The following is an 18,823-nucleotide window of genomic DNA, read 5'->3' on the forward strand; positions in this document are numbered from 1 at the left end:
ATTGTCTTTATTTAAAAGAGATATTCAGTGAGATAAGTTAGTCTTGTCAGATTCTTGCCTTTTACTTTTCTCAAAATAATTCCCATGTTTAGGTGGTTGAAGGATAGAGCCAGAAAAAGTATCTCTTAGTTTCAGTATGGAGAAGAGGGATTAAACAGCACAGTTAAATAATTCACAGTTTTATAATGCATATGACAAAAGCAGAAAACATTTTTTATCATCAAAAGGCTCTGAACACATAAATATCAATCTCTTTGCTCAGAAATAAAATTTAAAAGAAAGAATATAATCAATTATATACAGCAATCTTTACTGCATTAGGTATCAATACTGCTATCAACATTGTATTGTAGAAGGAACACCAGCTTCTATTCTATATCTGGGCTTGGTTGTAGAAAAGGTTAGGGCCAAAATACTGCCTTTAAGTGAGAACTGGAGTTAAAACAGCACATTTCCTAAGTATTCTTTGTCACCTGACCCTGTGATTTTCCTCACTGACTCCAAATTAAGTCCTAAGAAGTTGAGTGTTTACCTTATGACCAGCACTTTGTTAGGTTCACTGTAACAGTGAGATTTTTTAAAATTACCATTTTGACACTGAAGTCTGCAGGGGAAATAGGCTGCTTTAACAAATCCCTCCTGTTCCCACTGCTGATTTGTATATAAGATGTACCATTACGAGAGGGTCAGGGCCTAAAGTCCAAGTATTATTAAGTATCATTAATTAATAATAAACCTAATATGAGGCAGACACTGCTGGCCCCAGGGGATAAGATGAAGAGCAAAGAAGATATGTTTCCTGTCCTCACTGTGCTTACAGTCCGCTGGGGGAAAACAGATAACCAAAGAAGCTGTTACAACTATAGACAACAGTGATGTCTTTCTTTTAACTTTTAGTAACTTCTAGAATTCCAGAGTTTTTCAAAACTGCAAGTCGCAACCCATTAGTGGGTGTCAAAAGTGCATTTTAAGAGTAATTTTTAAAAAGCAATAACAAAATTTTATGCACAAAAAGTAGAGAGAATAATGCAATGAGTCCCATATAGCCATGGCTCAGAGTTAAGAATTAATGAGAATTTTTCATTTTCCCACTTTTATTTAAAAAGTAAAAACAGGATAGTTAAAAATAAAACAGACCAGACTAGACTAGGATGGGCTACAAAATATTAGAGGATATTGCATATCCTAAGAATAAGTATTGTTTTATAAAACTGTCACCAGCAAAGCTCATTAACAATTCCCAGGAAATAAAAATAGAATCTGGGTAATAAAGTCTTACCTTTTTTTTTTCCCTTTTCCTTTGCGTTTGGTTTAGTTTCACTTGCTCACAGGGAGCAGAGCGCAGAGGCCTCGAATCCTGTACTTCAGACCGAAGCTCCTGCAGCGCAATGGCGGCCAGACGCGGGAGCTGGGCGGGCCGTGTGCAGAAGGCTGCGCGCGCACCTCAACCCAGGCTGGTGGGCCGGGCGGTATGCTGAGTCGGTGCTTCTTGCGCTGAGGTCTGGGGCGCGAGCAGCGCAGCTCAGCTGCCCCAGGAGCTATCCCCTCCCTGCCCAGGAGATCCCTATAAGGCAGCCTCGCCCATGGAGAGCGTGTGCTCTGGGGTGGAGGAGGCCTATACCTCTCCATTCTTTGCTCAAAGACTAAAACTTTCCTTTGCTTCTGAACCAAACCCGGTCTTGTTCTCCTGGCTCCAAAGACAAGGGGCAGAAGGACCCTTAGTGGGTACTGACTGGGGAGGGTCTGTAACAAAGCGTGTGTGTATGCACTGGGTTTGAGATAGAAAAAACGTCTAAGACACTGGCAAAAAGGAAAGAAGGAAAAGAAAGCCAGTGTATTCATTTGTATCCCTACTTCAAAACCAATGCTCTGTAAGAAGGCTTTGCATAAAAGATGACAATAACCAACAGAAACTGAGGACACAGCTAGAAAAAAAATTCCAGGATATACTTAAAATTAAAATCTCAAAACAGAGAACTGGCTTACAAGATAGTATTTTCACCATTATAGAAACCACAATTACCCAGCTAATGTTGACTAAGGATCTACTTTGTTCCAGGCAATATGCTAAGTGCTTGGGATATAGAAATAATTAAACACAGCCCTTCTTTCTCAGAACTTAACTAGCGTATGGAGAAACAGCTGGGGAGAATAATTTACCCTCCACATAAAAGAATCGACACTTGAAAATACTCACCTCCCTCTCTGTAACATACACAGTCATATGCATGTACAGCTATATTCTATTTTTGTTTATACTAATGAGCGAGCTCATATACATATGAATCAACAAATTTTTTTTCATTAAATAACCTATCGGAAATAGGGCTACCCCATTATTTTTGATGGCTATATCATGTGAATGTGTCATAATTTACCCATTTCCCTACTAAACAGGTTGTTACCTTAATTGTCCAAAGTGGCAACAAATCTGTATCTTTACACACCCTTGCTACCTTTTCTATAGGATATTCTTCAAAACAGTATTGTTAAATATGGTTGCTCTAGTATTTCAATACTGTCAAAATTTTTTTGCCTTCCAGAAAATAATTGCTAATTCACATACCCACCAGCAATTTGAGTCACTACTTCCCCACACTATTACCAACATTGTATATTATTCATCCCGTATATTAGTAAATTCAGTTTGATGATCACAAATATGTTTTAAAATTTTGCATTTCCTAAATTACTAGTGAGATTGTTCACCTTTTTATAAACTTATTGGCCACTATTCTGTAAGTGTCTTTTGTATATCCTTTTGACCATTTTTCTATCAGGTATTTCATTACTAATTTTGGGTTTTTTTTTAGCTATTTGATATATTAGCCTTTTGTATATTACAAATATTTTTCTCTGTCATTTGTATTTTAGTTTTGGTTATGGTGATTTTGTAGAACTGAAGTTTTTTTTTTAATTGAAGTACCATCAGTTACAATGTGTCAATTTCTGGTGTACAGCACAATTTCCCAGTCATGCATATACATACATATATTTGTTTTCATATTCTTTTTCATTAAAGGTTATTACAAGATACTGAACGTAGTTCCCTGTGCTGTACAGCAGAAACTTTTTAAAATCTATTTTTATATATAGTGGCTGAAGTTTTTTTTTAATCTTTACATGAACATATCTGTCAGTTTTGTTCTTTATGGCTTCTCATTTTTATATTTTGCTTAGGATGAATTTTACAAATGTTTACCTCTTTAATCTAGCTGCAGTTAATTTTTGTGTGTAGAAAGAGGTGAGGAACTACCTCCCTGATTCTGACAGTGGTCAGTGGCTAGACAAACTTCCTGATACAATTTGTTTGAAATCTAGAAGACAACTCTGAAAGGCAGGATCAGCTCCACCTGAACCATACTGACTGCTGAATAGACCAAAAAAAAAAAAAAAATCACTGGTATTATCAGTGCTATCGTTCTAGACACAGTTACAAGGGAGTCCACAAGTACATTATCAGAAACTCTCCAGAAGGTGGCATTTTTAGTAAATAATTTTGTGTTAATATGCTTTTATTATATGGTTCTCTTAATGTGATACCTGGGCAAAAAATCCACATATTTTATAAATGGTGGAAATAGGGAAATAGTGGGAAAAAAAAAAGAGGAGGGAAAAGATGTGGAATGGTATGGAAGATATCCCTTGCCTGCCTCCACTACAACTGAAAAAGTTTACAAACTTCATTTCCCAGCCTCCCATTCAACCAGGGTGACCATGTGACACAGCTCTGGGCAATAGATACAAGCGCAAGTCTTCTGAGAAAGGTTTCAAACTTTCCCAAAAGGGCAGAGGTGTCTGGTCCCACTCCTCTCTTTTCTTTCTCTGAATACAAATGTGATGTCTGCACTGCAGCAGCTATCCTGTGTCTAGGAGGTAAGTAGCTAGGCTGCCTGCTAAAGAGAGAGTGGCAACAGAAAGAACCTTTTATGATACAGGTAAACACCTACATCAGCCCTGGCCTGCTCACCTGGAGGCTTCTTGTGATGCAAAATAATTTTAAAATGTTATTTCTAAGTCACTGTTAGCTGGGTTTCCTGTAGCTGAGAGTATTTTTAATTGGTATGAATGGTGTGAGACCAATATTCTGGAAATAGTGAAATGAAACAGTTTTAATTCAAATTTCTTACTAATTCATTTATGAAATTATGATAAATTACTTTCTAAGGATTACTTTTTTGTAGATAAAAACTCACAAAGGAACAATTTTAAATGGTAGAATTTATTTACTATAATGATATATACGTATGCACATATACTATTTTAAAAATAAGCATGTAAACTATAATCATTATAAAACATAAGTTAGCCGTAATTTAATATTATCAGAGTAAAAGAGCATGTATAGAAGTCAGTCCATCATTTTGCATTTACCTTTTAAAGTTAAAATACATAAAAGATTCAGTGCGTTGTATTTTATTTGTTTCTGTTACCATCATTAGGTATAAATATCTTTAGGAATGTGCCAACTTATAACTTACATTCAAATAACCAGTCTCTTAACAATTATTAAAGTACCATAAATCACCTAAAACAAGTAGTCTAAAAAAACAGTAGCCTAATTAAAACCCTGAGGAATTAAAATCTTTTTATACAATAGTTTTGGTTAAGTGCAATTCCATGTTTGTACTACTTTATTTAAGGTCATACTTGGTAAGGCATAGTAAAAATAAAATCTATGTAAGTTATCATCTAAATCTATGTTTTGTTTCTTGCTACAAAGTTGTTTTGTTTCTCCAAAGAGTACTTTTTGCATGTCATTCTGGACCTCTTCACCACCTGCTGGCTTATTTGCTTTATATACAGTAGTTAAGATTTGTGCACTAAGCTGAGCTGCCCTTATATGGTGATCCAGACAAAATGTACCTGAAGAATTACATGCTAGAGAGTTCATGTCCATGTTCAACCATGGCTTGGACAAACTGCTTGAAGACGCGATCCATGTAAGTGGACTGCCTTGGCCAGATTCCCTCCAGGAAACCAATATGGCCTCCATAAGAAGTAAGAACCAAAGCAACATTGGGGTTTTGCTTAGCAGTTTCTATTGGAATAGCTTGATGAAAAATGGGAGGGTAAGAGAAGAGAAGGAGAGAAAAATGTAGAATTATTACCAGTTTTAGTTAGGATAAGTGTATGCCTTTGATTTCCATTCATTATAAACCAAAACAACACTGAACAAACAAATATTTGTAATGAGTAGGGCTAACGTAAGCCTGACTAATTTATATCAACAACCTAAATTCTTAAAACAGTTCATGTCCACAGTTATGTACTGAGCCAATATTTTTGGAAGAATCAATCCAAGTGTTGAATCATTACACCAAAGTATAGACCCAGTCTTGCTTTGAGAAATTAAGTAATTCAAGAAATGGTGAATATTAACATTATGCTATAAGAGTTCCACTTAAGTATTACATCAAGGAAAAAAACAAATTAATCTTTTCACTTTTGTGAGAGATTTTGTATGGTTTTGGTTAACTTCACAAGAAATTAGATTCCTGAGGCCAACTAGTGGCTATATTAAGGATTCAAAATTATAGATATGATTTATAAAAACATATACAGATAGCAAAAAAAATGGCATTAAATACTCCCAGTGGTAATAGAGTTTATCTTTGAGTGGTAAAACATTGGTGATTATTTTTTTCTTTTTTTCTTCTCTGAATTTCTATTTATAGTCAGGAGAAAGAAAAACTTCATTTTGAAAATATAGTTGCTGTATTTAACTAATTCCTCAATAATGACAGTCTCTTCAAATGCTCCACAATATCTTTGCTGAGTAAAAACTTTAGAGGATATTAATTAAAGTTGTTTTACTTTTATTTCCCCCCAGGCTTAGAGTTCAAACAGTGAAAATGTTTTTATTTAAGATCTATACTAGATCACAACCTGGCATGAGAAGTGTTTTGATTTCAGATACTGCTAAATCTTATATCCCTAAGTAAGATAATGTGGCTGATGCAATTAGATCTTCATATCCTAAACAGAGTCTTAGGGGTAAATGAGTTCATTAAAGGTAAGATCTGCCTCATCCTTCATTCCCAATGAAGGAAAGGAAGCTGACACACTATAGGTTCCAAGACAGAGCTGCTGCTGGGCCCAAACTGCTTGTTTAGATGATGCTCTACATTGAACCCCTCACAACATTCCTTGAAGAATAAACCTAGAGACCCTACGTCAAGGCCTAGGAAGCCAAGTCCTTGTCCCAAAGGAGTCCTGAACTCAAATCCTTATCCAGCCACACTTAACAACAAACATCTATCTTGGGACTGGGTGTGAGAAGCAGATGAAATGAAAGAGACTATTTTTGCTTTTCCTTTTTCACCTTACATTAAGGGCTTAGATTTACAGTGCTTCATTTGCCTCTGACAGAATTACTAAGAACCCTAATTTCACACTCTGGACACACTCAGGAATTTCTAGCACACTGATGGCTACAGCCATATCAGAAAAACAAAAGGCTGGGCCACATTCAAGTCATGTGAAAGACGCTGGCTGCCTGAGCTCTCAGAATGCACACAATTGTCCACTATTTCAATGTGGCGATTTTAAAGGCTTGGGAAAGAATAAGAAATGAGTTTAAACTTCCATCGAGCGAGTCAAGTTAAACGCTGGGAAATTTTTGTTGGTGGAAGAAGGGTCCGTGAAATATAAAAATAGATGGAGAAATACTAGACTTCCTTCGTTAATCCAATGAAAACAGGCTAAACAATCTCTGTATAATTCAGCTGATATCCAAGTTCACAGTTTAATTTTCTGATTTGCAGTCAAAGACCAAAAGCACTAGCTATCTAAACTTACCTGTGATTTAATCATAAATCACACAATAAAATGATATCCCCTAGAGAGATGGTAAGTGATTTTTTTTTAAAACATACTTTGGGGATTTTCTGAAATTTTGACAATACATACTGTGCTGTGTTTGTAGTCAGAATAATTTTTTTAAATGAAGTACTTGGAGAAAATGTTTTTAAAAATAATATGGGGGTAAGTATGGAGAAAAAGTTTTATAAAAAGCTTTGTGAAATTTCATTAGAAATAAAATCAGAGGTCAAGTCTACTTACCTTAAGATAGTATGATATACTTTTAGGAATCTTATTTTGCTTTAATGTATGAACACATGCATATGTATCTGTTACAAAATTCCACATTTCTTGAATTAAGAGAGCAAGGAAGTTAATTTGGGCATAATTTTCTCTTTAACAGTATCCAAGAGGAAAATAGATTGTTTCCCTTCAAATATAACCCTACAGTCCAAAATATAACCTTGTAGTCCAAATGTGCTACACTCATTGAAATATTCAAGGACATCATATTAATAAAGTCTCGAGCTCTCCTCTAGGTTAAAAGGGGAGAAAGAATTCCAAAGCCTTCTGTATAAGAACCTTAGGAAGAAAAGACAAGTGATGACAATGTTCTCCTGAGGCAAAGATACTGTAACATAGTTTGTCCAAACAGTTATTTGATAAGAAGGAAAGGTTATAAAAATGAGGACAAGTAAAATATTGAGAGTCAAAATTTGTTCTAAGACTCTCACAGTAGACTGGATAAGGGTCTATTGAAAATCTTTAAAGCGATCCGAGACATTTAGATACTAAATTATGAGTATCTAGCTATTTTTATTTTATGTTTATCAAAGTGGAAGACATTAAATGACTGACATTTTATTTCTTACCACTGTGTTTTCCTAAAAAGAACAATATTTTAAAACAGTTAATTCACATCAAAATATATACAAAGATGTTAATTTTACCATGCCTGGGTGAAAACACATCATCCACAGAATTCAGACACAACACTGGAATCCCTACTGATTTCAGTCTGCGATTTGGACTGGCATCCATATAGTAATCGTCGATTGTTGGGTAGCCAAACATGACTGAAGTGAATCGCTTATCAAATTCTCTGATGGATTTAGCCTGAAAAACAAAAACCAATTATATTTATTCTTGAAATCAAAGAAGGAAATAAAAGTATTACATAAAGTTTCTGTCCCACCTTCATGACATGATCCATGTCAATTTGTTTGACAAACATATGCCGGTGCCTGGGACAAAAGAATTTCAAAAGTAAAAAATTAAGGTCATTCCCATTTCACATAAACCTAAAATACATAATAATAAGTAGTAACTTAGCCCAGAGCCTAAAGTTGTTACTCTATAAATATTTACTTAATCAGACATGGCAGGACTACCTTGATATTTGTCCTGAAGACATTTTTTAAAAGTACTTTTTCTTAATTGAGGAAGAATGAACCAGTTCTGTAATAATAAACAAAAGTCCTGTTTCATAACAAACCGTACTACACATTGATGCCATTATACCAAACTGGCCAAAAAGGCCTTACTTAAGCCAGAGCTTTCAACTGGGTAAATCAACTGATATTTATCTTACTTTTTAAATTGCTATACTGAAAATTAGAATTTACATTTTTTGCATACTTATTTTAAAATATTGATCATTTTTCTTATATAACCCATATTTTAATTCAAATCATTATCTTCACTTTTCTTGCTACTGTCCCCCATTTCATTGACCACAAGTAATTAATGATATGATTCTGTAGTATTTTTAGCAGTATTTTATAATCAACATCTGTAATTTAACAAATAGGTTAAGTTTAATCCAACGTTTCATGTCAACTTTTGGGATAACTATGGCTTTCAACTAAGTCATGCACAAATTAACTGTACTTTTTATTTCAGAGCTTATATTTAAATTTGTCAATTCACTTAAAAATGCATGGTAACAGTCACCAAAAAATAAACAGAAACATCTCCAGGTTCTTTGTTACCATACCATTTAACTGTTAAAAGATAAAAAATTTCAGAAAAACTAATGCAAAGACGGAATTTTGGTAATGTTAACAACGTGAGACTGAGAATATCCATCTTTTAGAGGCATTCTCTTATGCTTCTAAAACATAATATGTTCACAAGCATGTGCTCAAAAAATCATATTTATTATTCAGCTCTGAAAACACTACATTACTTACTACCTAGGAGGGAATTAGGTATTGATAAGATTAGCAACAAGTAGGAAATCCAGGGAAATAGCCTACGTTACTCAACACATTTGATACAAATGTTTTTATTCTTTTAGAATAACTTAAGTGATGAAACAGTGATCTTCAAAGTGACACATAGCCCAGAGGTTGTACAAGGTAATTCACTGGCGTACAGAAAGAAACCATTAGAACTTTTATCTATATTGTTAGCTTATACTTAAAATCTTTTTATTTTTGTATATACTGACAACAGATAGAATATTTTGGTGCAGTAGTACATGCATATTAACATACACATAAACATACATATATTAGCAGTGTTATGCTTGAAAACGTTTTACTGTTGTGGCAGGTAATCCAAAAAGTTTGGAGACATCAGGTGTTAAAGATGACTCACTTATTAACAGAAGACTGGAGGCAAGTTGTCAAATAATAATTAAAAAGCAGCCAGTTCAGTGGCTTCTCCAATGACTCCGAGCAAGCAAAAGTATTCCAACCCACTGAAAAAGTTGCAGCTGCCTTCAAAGGAGTTTTTGGCCCAATTTTGCCCAGGTAATTTAAAAGCAGCATTCTAAAATAAGAAAAAACAGGACACTCAGTGATGAATTTGCTTTCTCTCTCAAGACACACCCATTTCTAACTGTGGACTTTAACTATGGAGAAGAAAAATATACACCAGTGCTTAAGTTCTTTGTCTTGGAAAACCATGCAAATATCTTCATTCTTTCCTTACGTTCACAGACATATTTATCTTGCAGCCAGCTATATTGAGAATGGATCAAAGCATACAGTTATTACTCACATGTGTATCTTTCTATGAAGTAGAACAAGAAAACTCTACTGTAAGAGTGGTTTTCTTTTTTTCAAAATGACATTGGGGATTTATTAAAAATTTGCAATTCCCTGAGCCCGAGCTTCCAGTTGAGCATTTAACTTATTGTATGAGGGTTGCTTTAGGCAAATTTAGGCAAAAAAGGCCACATAGTAAATGTTCTTAGTTGCAACTACTTAACTCTGTGATTGTAGTTCCAAAGCAGCTGTAGACAATACATGAATGAATGGACATGGCTGTGTCTCAATAAAACATTGCATGTTGACATTGAAATTTGAATTTCATACATTTTTCACATGTTATGAAATAGTTCTTTTTTTGGTTCTTCCAACCATTAAAAAATAAAATAACCATTCTTAGCTCTTGCACTGTACAAAAACAGCTGGCCAGATTTGTCTTCGATCTGTGGTTTGCCAACCTGTGGCATAGATGACAGATCACAGGAGTGGTTTTCAAATGTGGCTGCACATTGAAATCACCAGAGGAGTTTTTAAAACTGTTATAGATGCCTGGGCCTCACCTCCAGAGATTCTGAGTAATTGGTCTGGGTGGCCATTCTAGTTGCCTATGCATCCTTGCTCTGTACAGCAAGTCTCTCTCTAAGGGTCCCGAGTCTAGTTAGACTTTCTGAATTGTGGCAGAGCAATTGGCCCCTAAAATCACTTGTTTCCTCTTCCTACCTCTCCTGTTGTTTGTCCTTCTCTCTTATCACATATTTTCCTCTTGCTCAATGTTTCTGATTCTACTCTAGTTCTAGTTTGGTAAGAAGGACAAGAATATAGTTTAACGTATTGCTAACGTCAGAAATCTAAGTCTGACATTGTGAACTAAGAGAAAGGATGATGATCTAAATTGTTTCTCGTAATTTCCATTCTTTATTTCTCCAATTGCCCAGGTTCTGAAATAGGAGAAATGGGCAAAAATTCTCTCCAATTCTTTTTTTTCCAACCCAAATGGCTTGCAGAGTGAATGTGATGAGGTTAGGGAAATGAAATACTGACTGAATATTTGATGATATTTGGGAATTATTGTTAGTTATGTTTAGGTGTTGTTTTTTTCCCCCCAAGAGACTCCCTCTTAGAGATACTTACTGAAATCTTTATACAAGATGTCTGAAATTTATTTAAAAATAGTTGGAAGGGTATGGGTGGGTGGTGATACTGACAAACAAGGTTATCCTTGAGTTGATAGATACTGAAGCTGGGTGATAAATATATATTCTTCTTTTTACTTTTATATGTATTTGGAAGTTTCTATACATTTTTAAAGCTAGTTTACCAACTCATCAGAAGACTGGAATCTGACCGTGTCTCGAGCAGTGGGGATTCCTGGGAGACACTCAGTTCTGGCTCAAAACCCTGACTTGGCCCCAGGCATCACAGGCCTGGGGATTACCCCATCTGGAGCAGGGAGGGGTGCTGGGCATAAGGATCTTCGACAGATGCTTTTGTGTGTTCCATCTCCAAAAGAAAAAAAAATGTGTTGAGCGGTGAAAGACACCCTGAGTGGTAAACCCACTTGGGAACGCGTCACAGTGCTAGGCAGCTAAAAAGGGTGCTCCCTTCGAACAACTTACAAGACATTAATATTCAGCCAGCTGCAAAGGCTAATGGTCAAGTTCTGCCTTCAGGCACTGAGGCCTCAATTCGACATGAATAGGCATTTCCTAGAAGCTTCTGAATAGAGAATCTGGGCCTGTTTATGTAAGGTTTGGCCTTTAAAAAGTCAAGAATTTATACGATTAAGGGAAAAAAAAGTTCGGCTGACATGCTGTCCTTTAAGGTTCTCATTATGGCACAAAAGAAAGAGAAGCAAAATACTGTCCTTGAAGCACAATCCACAGATTCTGCCTGGGTTTTCTGCGCTGATTCGGATTTCTTGCTTTAGTAGGTCAAGTCAGACCTTCCATGCTAATGGAAAAAACGTATTCTTTTCTTCTTAGTTTTATGTTTATCAAGAATCTAAAAAGCTGTGGTTAAAGCCTATTTTTCAGAGTCTATCATTTATAAAGCTGCTCATTTTCAAGTAAATATGCTTCTGAGATGTTCTGAAAGTCAAAATGGCAGATAAATCGATTACAAAATTAAGAAAAAAATATCAATTTTTTATCTCACGGGTTTGCCAATTTTGGACAATGGTTTAGGTAATCTAAGTATAGCAAAATGTCATGTAATAAAAGTTTTGAATTTTATTAAATTCACTGTTACTAGAACAAAAAATATAAACAATTAGTAGTAGAAATGAGCCTAAATACATACATGGCGTTAAAAATTCCCCCAAAACCCCTATGCTGGCAGCACAAATTATGATATTCACTTGCTTAAAATAACAGCTGCAGTAGTGGGTTACAAACAATTTCACAGGTTCTAGGAGAGCATTCCAGGGTAGGTCCATCTGCCCAGCATCAAAACTAAGCAAGACAAGAACAAGAAGACCAGCATCTGGGGGAAAAACTAACTCGAAGGTCTCTTCAGTTGGAGAGAGCAATAAGTGATTATCTCCATGACCAGAATGATGAAAGTCATGGGACAAGTTCAGCTTTCTGAACAGCCCTGGAGAACGTGGGGATGGGGACAGGATGGCTGAGAAAACATCGGGGGACCTGAAGGTCAATGTGGCTGCCGCCGCGTGAGGGAAATCAACACCATGGGGGTCAGACAAGCCTTCAGGCTCACCAGACCCCAAGGACCCCAAGGAGGTACTCGTATCCTTCTCACCACAGAGACCAGTAGTCCAGGAAAATATTTAAATTTTCCTGAATTAATCCCTTCCTTCATTTAACCATGCGTGGTAAAATACGATCAAAATAAACATTTGTTTTTAAATGTCCATGTAGCTTACAGTCATCTGAAAGAGGCATTCACTAAGCCCACTTCCCTCCCAGACATTCGAGAAAGGAAAAACCTTACCCTCCCATGGAAACCCCTGCTGCCAGGAACGGAGCAGAAGGGTACAGGCTGTGTACGTGGTGAATGACTGCCTCCAAGTCTTCAGTGTTAGCACAGCAGTAAGTCCTTGGCGTCTGTGAGCAATGATAGGTAAAGCACAAGAATTAAAATGGTGAGGTTAACTGTTTGTATTATGCAAAAATGTAAAAAAGAGCAAGAGAGCGTAAATATAAGAAAGTGACCTTTGCACGTACTGTGAGTCACAACAATTTATCATTTCCTGGCTTGCAGCACACACATATGCCATCTCGAGTCAATGAGTCAATGCTATTCGAGTTGGCATCAACAAAGGGCTCTGATCATGCAAAGAAGCCTTGATGGAAATGGGGCAACACCAATACAAATACCTTAAACAGATACGCAGTATCCTATTCAAATGTGTCTCTAACTAAAGAAGAATGGAGTCAATTTATGAACAAAAAGTGGCAAATTAATAGTTTCATAGGAAAAAAGAAAACTTTATGCCTGACAAAGCCAAAGTAATGCTTATTTAAAAAAACACACAAGCAAGCAAACAAAAAAGGTTTTCCAATAATGCCTCAAAATACTTAAATTGTGGCTCCTCTCTGACTGGGGAACTGTTTTCTCTATCCTGAGTGCTGTCTACCAATGAAGGAGTGTGATTTTCTGGTACTGCCTTCACTCTAGATAAAAGCAACATCCAATCTGCTTTATTAATTAAATATTTTCCTTTCAATAATATTTCCATATAGTCCCAGCTGTGCTACACTGAAAACAGACACTTAAAATGTTAAAATATGTAAAGCTGATTATGCCTCAATACATAATGTATTAAAATAAATGGTTTTCATGCGAATTTCATCAATAAGGGCTCTGTTTCCAGCAGAAAAGCTTCACAGATGCTTTTATTTGAGATCTGGGAGCAGAAGGCAATCCTGTCTGTACAATATATGTGAGAGTGTGTGTATGAATAAAGTATATGTGAGATAAAATAATCAGAAATTTAATAACAGAGAAATCTGATAACATTATCCTCATAAAAATACTAAAACCAGAGAAAATAGTAAAGCATATATTTTATATTTACCTATGGACTATATCTAACATCCTTTTTTGAAAATATTTTACTTATTTATTTTTAATTTTGTTTTGTTTTTGAAGGGGGAGGTAATTAGGTTTATTTATTTACTTATTTTAATGGAGGTACTGGGGATTGAACCCAGGACCTCATGCATGCTAAGCAGGCACTCTACCACTGAGCTATTCCTTCCCCCTAATTTATCCTTAATCACCTTCCAAAAAGTAGAGAAACTGATTTCTCCTTATCCTGAAAGAGAATTTTCTTGTCCTGATTTAGAAGTCATCTGTTTTAAAATGCAAATTTCATTAACAAACTTTTTTTGAATCTAGAAACAAATTAAAATTCACCCTGTTAAAAAAATAAAACAAAATAAAATAATAAATAAAATAAAATTCACCCTGTTAATCAGGTAGTCTGACTCTCCCTAGCTATTCTGGGAGCAGATTAATTTGCTAATCTGCAGAAACAACCATAACCCAGAACCCTTCTCTCAGTGCCTGCCACATATCCCATACTGAACCAAGCCGGCTCATGAAAAGATTTTAGTTTCCTGCCCAGAAAAAAAGAAAACTGAAAAAGACACACAAATACCTTTTAAAAAATCATTTACATTTCACATTTACTTTATTGTAATGTCTTGATAATCGTCAAGAGCCTAGAATATTTCATCTTCCAGTCTTCTCTCAAGTATTTAATCATCTGTACTCAAAAATTTGGTAAGATGCTGCTTAAATGAACTCTGTGATTCTTGTGTGGTTGAAAGCTGTCCCAAAAGGAATAATCCTCTTACCATAGGACTAATTATGCTTTTTAACTGCTCTCCATCCACAGTGTGTTTTTGTTGTTGTGTTGCTTTGTTTTTATTCCATCCATTCCCTGTCCATTACTTACTGAGCTGCCCAAAGCATTCTTACGAAGATTGATCTTACTTTTGGAAACTGAATTTGTTAAATAAGGTGTCAGTGAAAACAAAAGCGTGCACGTGTAAGTAAAACCAGCATTTTACTGAGTAATCATTTCACCTATATTGACAGACATATAAAATGACAAAGTGTCTAAACTGCCTGGGAATGTGCTAATTATTTAAAATAACCAACAACAAAACAAAGGGCCCTAGAAAATATCCTGGCCAACTCTGAGGCCAAGACAGCCTATGTGCCATGTTCCGCTAGCGTTCTAGACGGTGACCACATACGCTCATGCGGTCATGCTACAAAGCCACACCAGTAAATGAGCATTTTCGTTAGTGGCTTAGAGCAGGTCAGCCGGGCAGACAGGAGTTCGCAGCCCAAATCCAGGGACGACTCACCACCTTACAGGGGTTTTCAGCCCTGCCTGCATATTAGACTAACGGGAGAGTGTCAGGACAAATTACAGACACCTGGACTCCACCCCAGACGAAATGAATCAGAATCTTTGGGAAATAGCATCCAAGGATCAGGATTTTTCAGAGCTTCCCAGAGGATTCTGCTGTGCAGCCAGGGCAGAGAACCAACTGCTTGAAGACAATAAAGAAACAGGGTGAGAGCTGAGCCAAGACAGGAAGAGCCTGCAGTGACAAGAATGATGAAACCTACCGAGAGTGACTTGGGAAGAGGGAAGTCTAGTTCCACGGGGATTCTTTGCAGTGCACAGAGAAGTATTGCTAAACATCCTGCCAGCTATTACATTATTGTTATTATTGATCCTAACATTCTTTATTTACTTAAACCTTCTTTTATTTGAAAATTGTTTAAATATAGAGAATTATACGATCCTTCATGTACGTACCACTGACAACAGTTGATATTATTGAACTGGACCCATCAGTGTTAGGAGAAAATTCTAAAGGATTCAGTGCATTCACACCTGCATCTGGCTGACAACCTTCCTGGGTTTGTTCTGATGTAGAGGGAGAGGTTATTTTGGGAGCACTTCAGAAAGGGGAGACTTGGGTGGGACACAATGGTGTTTGGTAGGAAGATACTGGGTGTGGGAAAGGCAGTGCCTGAAAGTCAGTCTGACAACTGAGTGGTACCCTGGCTGGCCCTGTGCTATATGCTCCTCCTCCATTGGGCCATTAAAGTCCTTAATCCCTTCTGAATACCTCCTTCAGAAAACAGGGCCCAGGAGGGCAAAGAGCCCTATATCCCTCCTACCTCATTAGCTTCCAAGAAAAAGCTAAGGTGGAAAAGCTCAGTAGGAAACAACAGCAGATTTCTCTAGATGAGTCCTTAATTAACCACCCAAGGAATCAGAGACTGAGACATGATCCCTCTCTTAGAAAACCCTCTTTATCTCCACCCCCAGCTTTTCGGCCTAATTTGACTTAAAGCCAGAGCTGAAATGTAAAGACACTGGACAGCCTGAGTTCCTGCCTCTAAGAGCATTAATCAGCTTTATGACCTCAGGCTTGTCACCCCTCTTCTCCAGATGCCTCCTCATCTATTAAATGAGGTTTTTAGGATTAAGGGACCCCTGAAGCAGAGCTACTTAAAGTGCCAGTCCAGGGTGAGATAAGGGGCTGGCGTCAGAGTGTACGAGAAAAGAAATAATCAGCTCACCTCTGCAGTGGGTTGGCGCTGAAGTTGGTTTACGTTCTCTCGCAGTCCCTCACACTGTCAGAGGTTGGTGTCAGAAGGCTGGAGCAGTGGAAGTTGGCCCACAAACCACATTTGGAGCAGTACCGCTTTAAAGTATTTTCTGGCTTCTGCTCTACTGTCCGGGCCCCCTCCCCTCACCGGCTGAACTAGCTCTGACTTGAAATGGAAAGTCCCTGAAGGACGCTTTTCTTTTAAACAGCTTTGTGAGACATGATTCACGTACCATATAATTCACTCCTTTAAGATGTACAAATCAGTGGGTTTTTTTTTTTTTTAGTATATTGAGTATGCAACTATCACTACAATTTTAGAACATTTCCATAACCCCCCTCAAGAAAACCCAACCATTAGCAGTCATCCCCTCTCCCTTAGCCCTAGGCAACCATTAGTCTGCTTTCTTTCCATCTCCACATATTTGCCTATTCAGAATATTTCATATAAATGAAATCATACAAAATGTAATCTTTTGTCTGGCTTCTTTCACTTAGCATAATGTTCTCAGGGTTCACATATGTTGTAGCATGCATCAGGACCTCATTCCTTTTTTAATGCTGAATAATGTTCCATGGTATGGCTGCACCGCATTTCATTTAGTCATATATCCGTTGATGGACATTTGGGTTCCTTCCATCTTTTGGTTATTATGAATAATGCTGCTATAAATATGTGTGTACAAGTTACTGTATGAACATACATTTTCATTTCTCGGGTGTATATGCAGGAGTGGAACTGCTGGATCATACAGTAACTCAATGTTTAAGTTTTTTTTTTTTTTTTTCCCAATGTTTAAGCTTTTGAGAAACTGCCAGACTATTTTCCAAAGTGGCTAGGAGGGTTTTCTGGTGAGGTTTTGGGACACAGAAGTCTACATAACCTTATAACTAAAAGGAAAGGGACCCTTATGTAGAAGCTTTCAACAAATTCAACTCTGGCTGAGATCTTTGCAGATTATTATTCCTAAACTAAGCTGGAAACATGACAGTTCACAAGGTAATCATAAATATTAAGGAGTTTGTGGATAACTTGGATTCCTGGATTCCTATCCTTGAAAACCAATCTGCAGAGAACAAGCAAAGGCATCATCTACTTCGAGGGCTCCAAGAACCCTGCAGAGATGTCTGAGGATCAGTCTACTGAGACCAGGACTCTGTCTTTTACAGCTAAGAGCCCTAGGGAGGGCAACATGCAGTCTTCTCGCTTCCTAGCAAGGTTTTTGGCTTTCTCTCAATAGTGAAATGACTAATTGCAAATGAGGGCAATATGGTAGTGGAAAATTTCTCCTTTCTTATTCTACTCTGCAGGAGCCACAGCAATCCCTATAAATTCTAGGTATACCATTAACATTTCTCAGCAAATCTTTTACTTTTGCATTTCTTCCTCTCCTAGGAGAACTGCTTACCTTAAGTTCCATTTCACTTTTGCTAGCTCTTTTGGGTTAATTTCAGTTACAGTCAGTTCCTTCCTGTTTGATCTTTGCTGACTCATCTTTTGTTCTTTTTGATGCCTACCGTAAGGTCTGTCTTATTCTGGGTCTGAGCTACAGTCAATCCTTTCTGGAACAAGGTGAGGTATAAATAAATAGAGTTCTTCTAGTCTGAGGCAGTAATTGTTCATAGCTCTAAGGCAGAAAGAAGGACTATCAAGGGATCTAAATATCAAAGCTAGCTTTAATAATCAATACGGGCATCTCATTTTTGTGACCCATTACACGGGTACAAGAAATATATATTAAATTATAAATCATTTACTCCTTTTAATTTCTTTTTTAACACAGTTATTCTAAAAGACTATGATTAGGATTACATTTTGGTCATTTGATATCCTTATTCTTTCTGAAGTTAGGTTGTATTAGCCTTTATGACAAGGTATTTGCTGGGGGCACCAGTTCATCAGAAGTCACTGATATGCACTGTATAAGACTCCGAGGACCAGACTACTCTTATCCTCTCACTTAGAACTCAGTGAATTTTTAAAAATAATAATTAAAAAAAAAGTTTATCTATATACTATCCCTTTGTAAGAACTCAAAGTATTCTTGAAGATTTTTAAAAAATCCATGCAAGTTTATGGCTAAAAGTTATGAGGTTGCTGCATTCTTTCAAAGTAAATTTCCAATTAACTTTCAATGCTGAGGGTAGAAGGTTTTCCAAGCTTCCTCCTCCCCTATTTCTCTCCTCTTCCCTATAAGTTGTCTTCTAAGATTCTATCCTTTGCTCTACCAGCGGTGCCTCAACCACTCCTGAGCCCCTGGCCCTACCTGTGCACCAACAATCCATTCCTTTCTCCAGTCTGTACGTCTCTCCTGAGGGCCAGTCTAGTCTATCCAACTGTTAATGAGAAGTTTCCATCTGGATGATCTTAAAAGCACCCTCAACCTCTAACACTGAATTTTTATTACACCAAAATCTTAT

General features: G+C 36.7%; 1 protein-coding gene across 5 annotated transcripts in view; it reads right to left on the reverse strand.

Annotated features, from left to right (window-relative positions):
- Nucleotides 1-4,202: 4,202 nt before the first annotated feature.
- The window catches only part of ABHD3 (abhydrolase domain containing 3, phospholipase), a 50,151-nt gene continuing 35,530 nt past the window's right edge, over nucleotides 4,203-18,823 (reverse strand). For all 5 annotated transcript variants that reach the window (XM_032467334.1, XM_032467335.1, XM_032467333.1 and 2 more), the window contains 5 exons: nucleotides 12,750-12,862; nucleotides 9,406-9,579; nucleotides 8,000-8,048; nucleotides 7,755-7,920; nucleotides 4,203-5,053 (listed from right to left, as the gene is read on the reverse strand). In XM_032467334.1, the coding sequence (XP_032323225.1) occupies nucleotides 4,875-5,053; nucleotides 7,755-7,920; nucleotides 8,000-8,048; nucleotides 9,406-9,579; nucleotides 12,750-12,862 (681 nt within the window). In that variant the 3' untranslated portion in view covers nucleotides 4,203-4,874. The remainder of the gene's footprint in view (nucleotides 5,054-7,754; nucleotides 7,921-7,999; nucleotides 8,049-9,405; nucleotides 9,580-12,749; nucleotides 12,863-18,823) is intronic.

Source organism: Camelus ferus, chromosome 24 (assembly GCF_009834535.1).
Source record: "Camelus ferus isolate YT-003-E chromosome 24, BCGSAC_Cfer_1.0, whole genome shotgun sequence".
NCBI lineage: Eukaryota > Metazoa > Chordata > Mammalia > Artiodactyla > Camelidae > Camelus > Camelus ferus.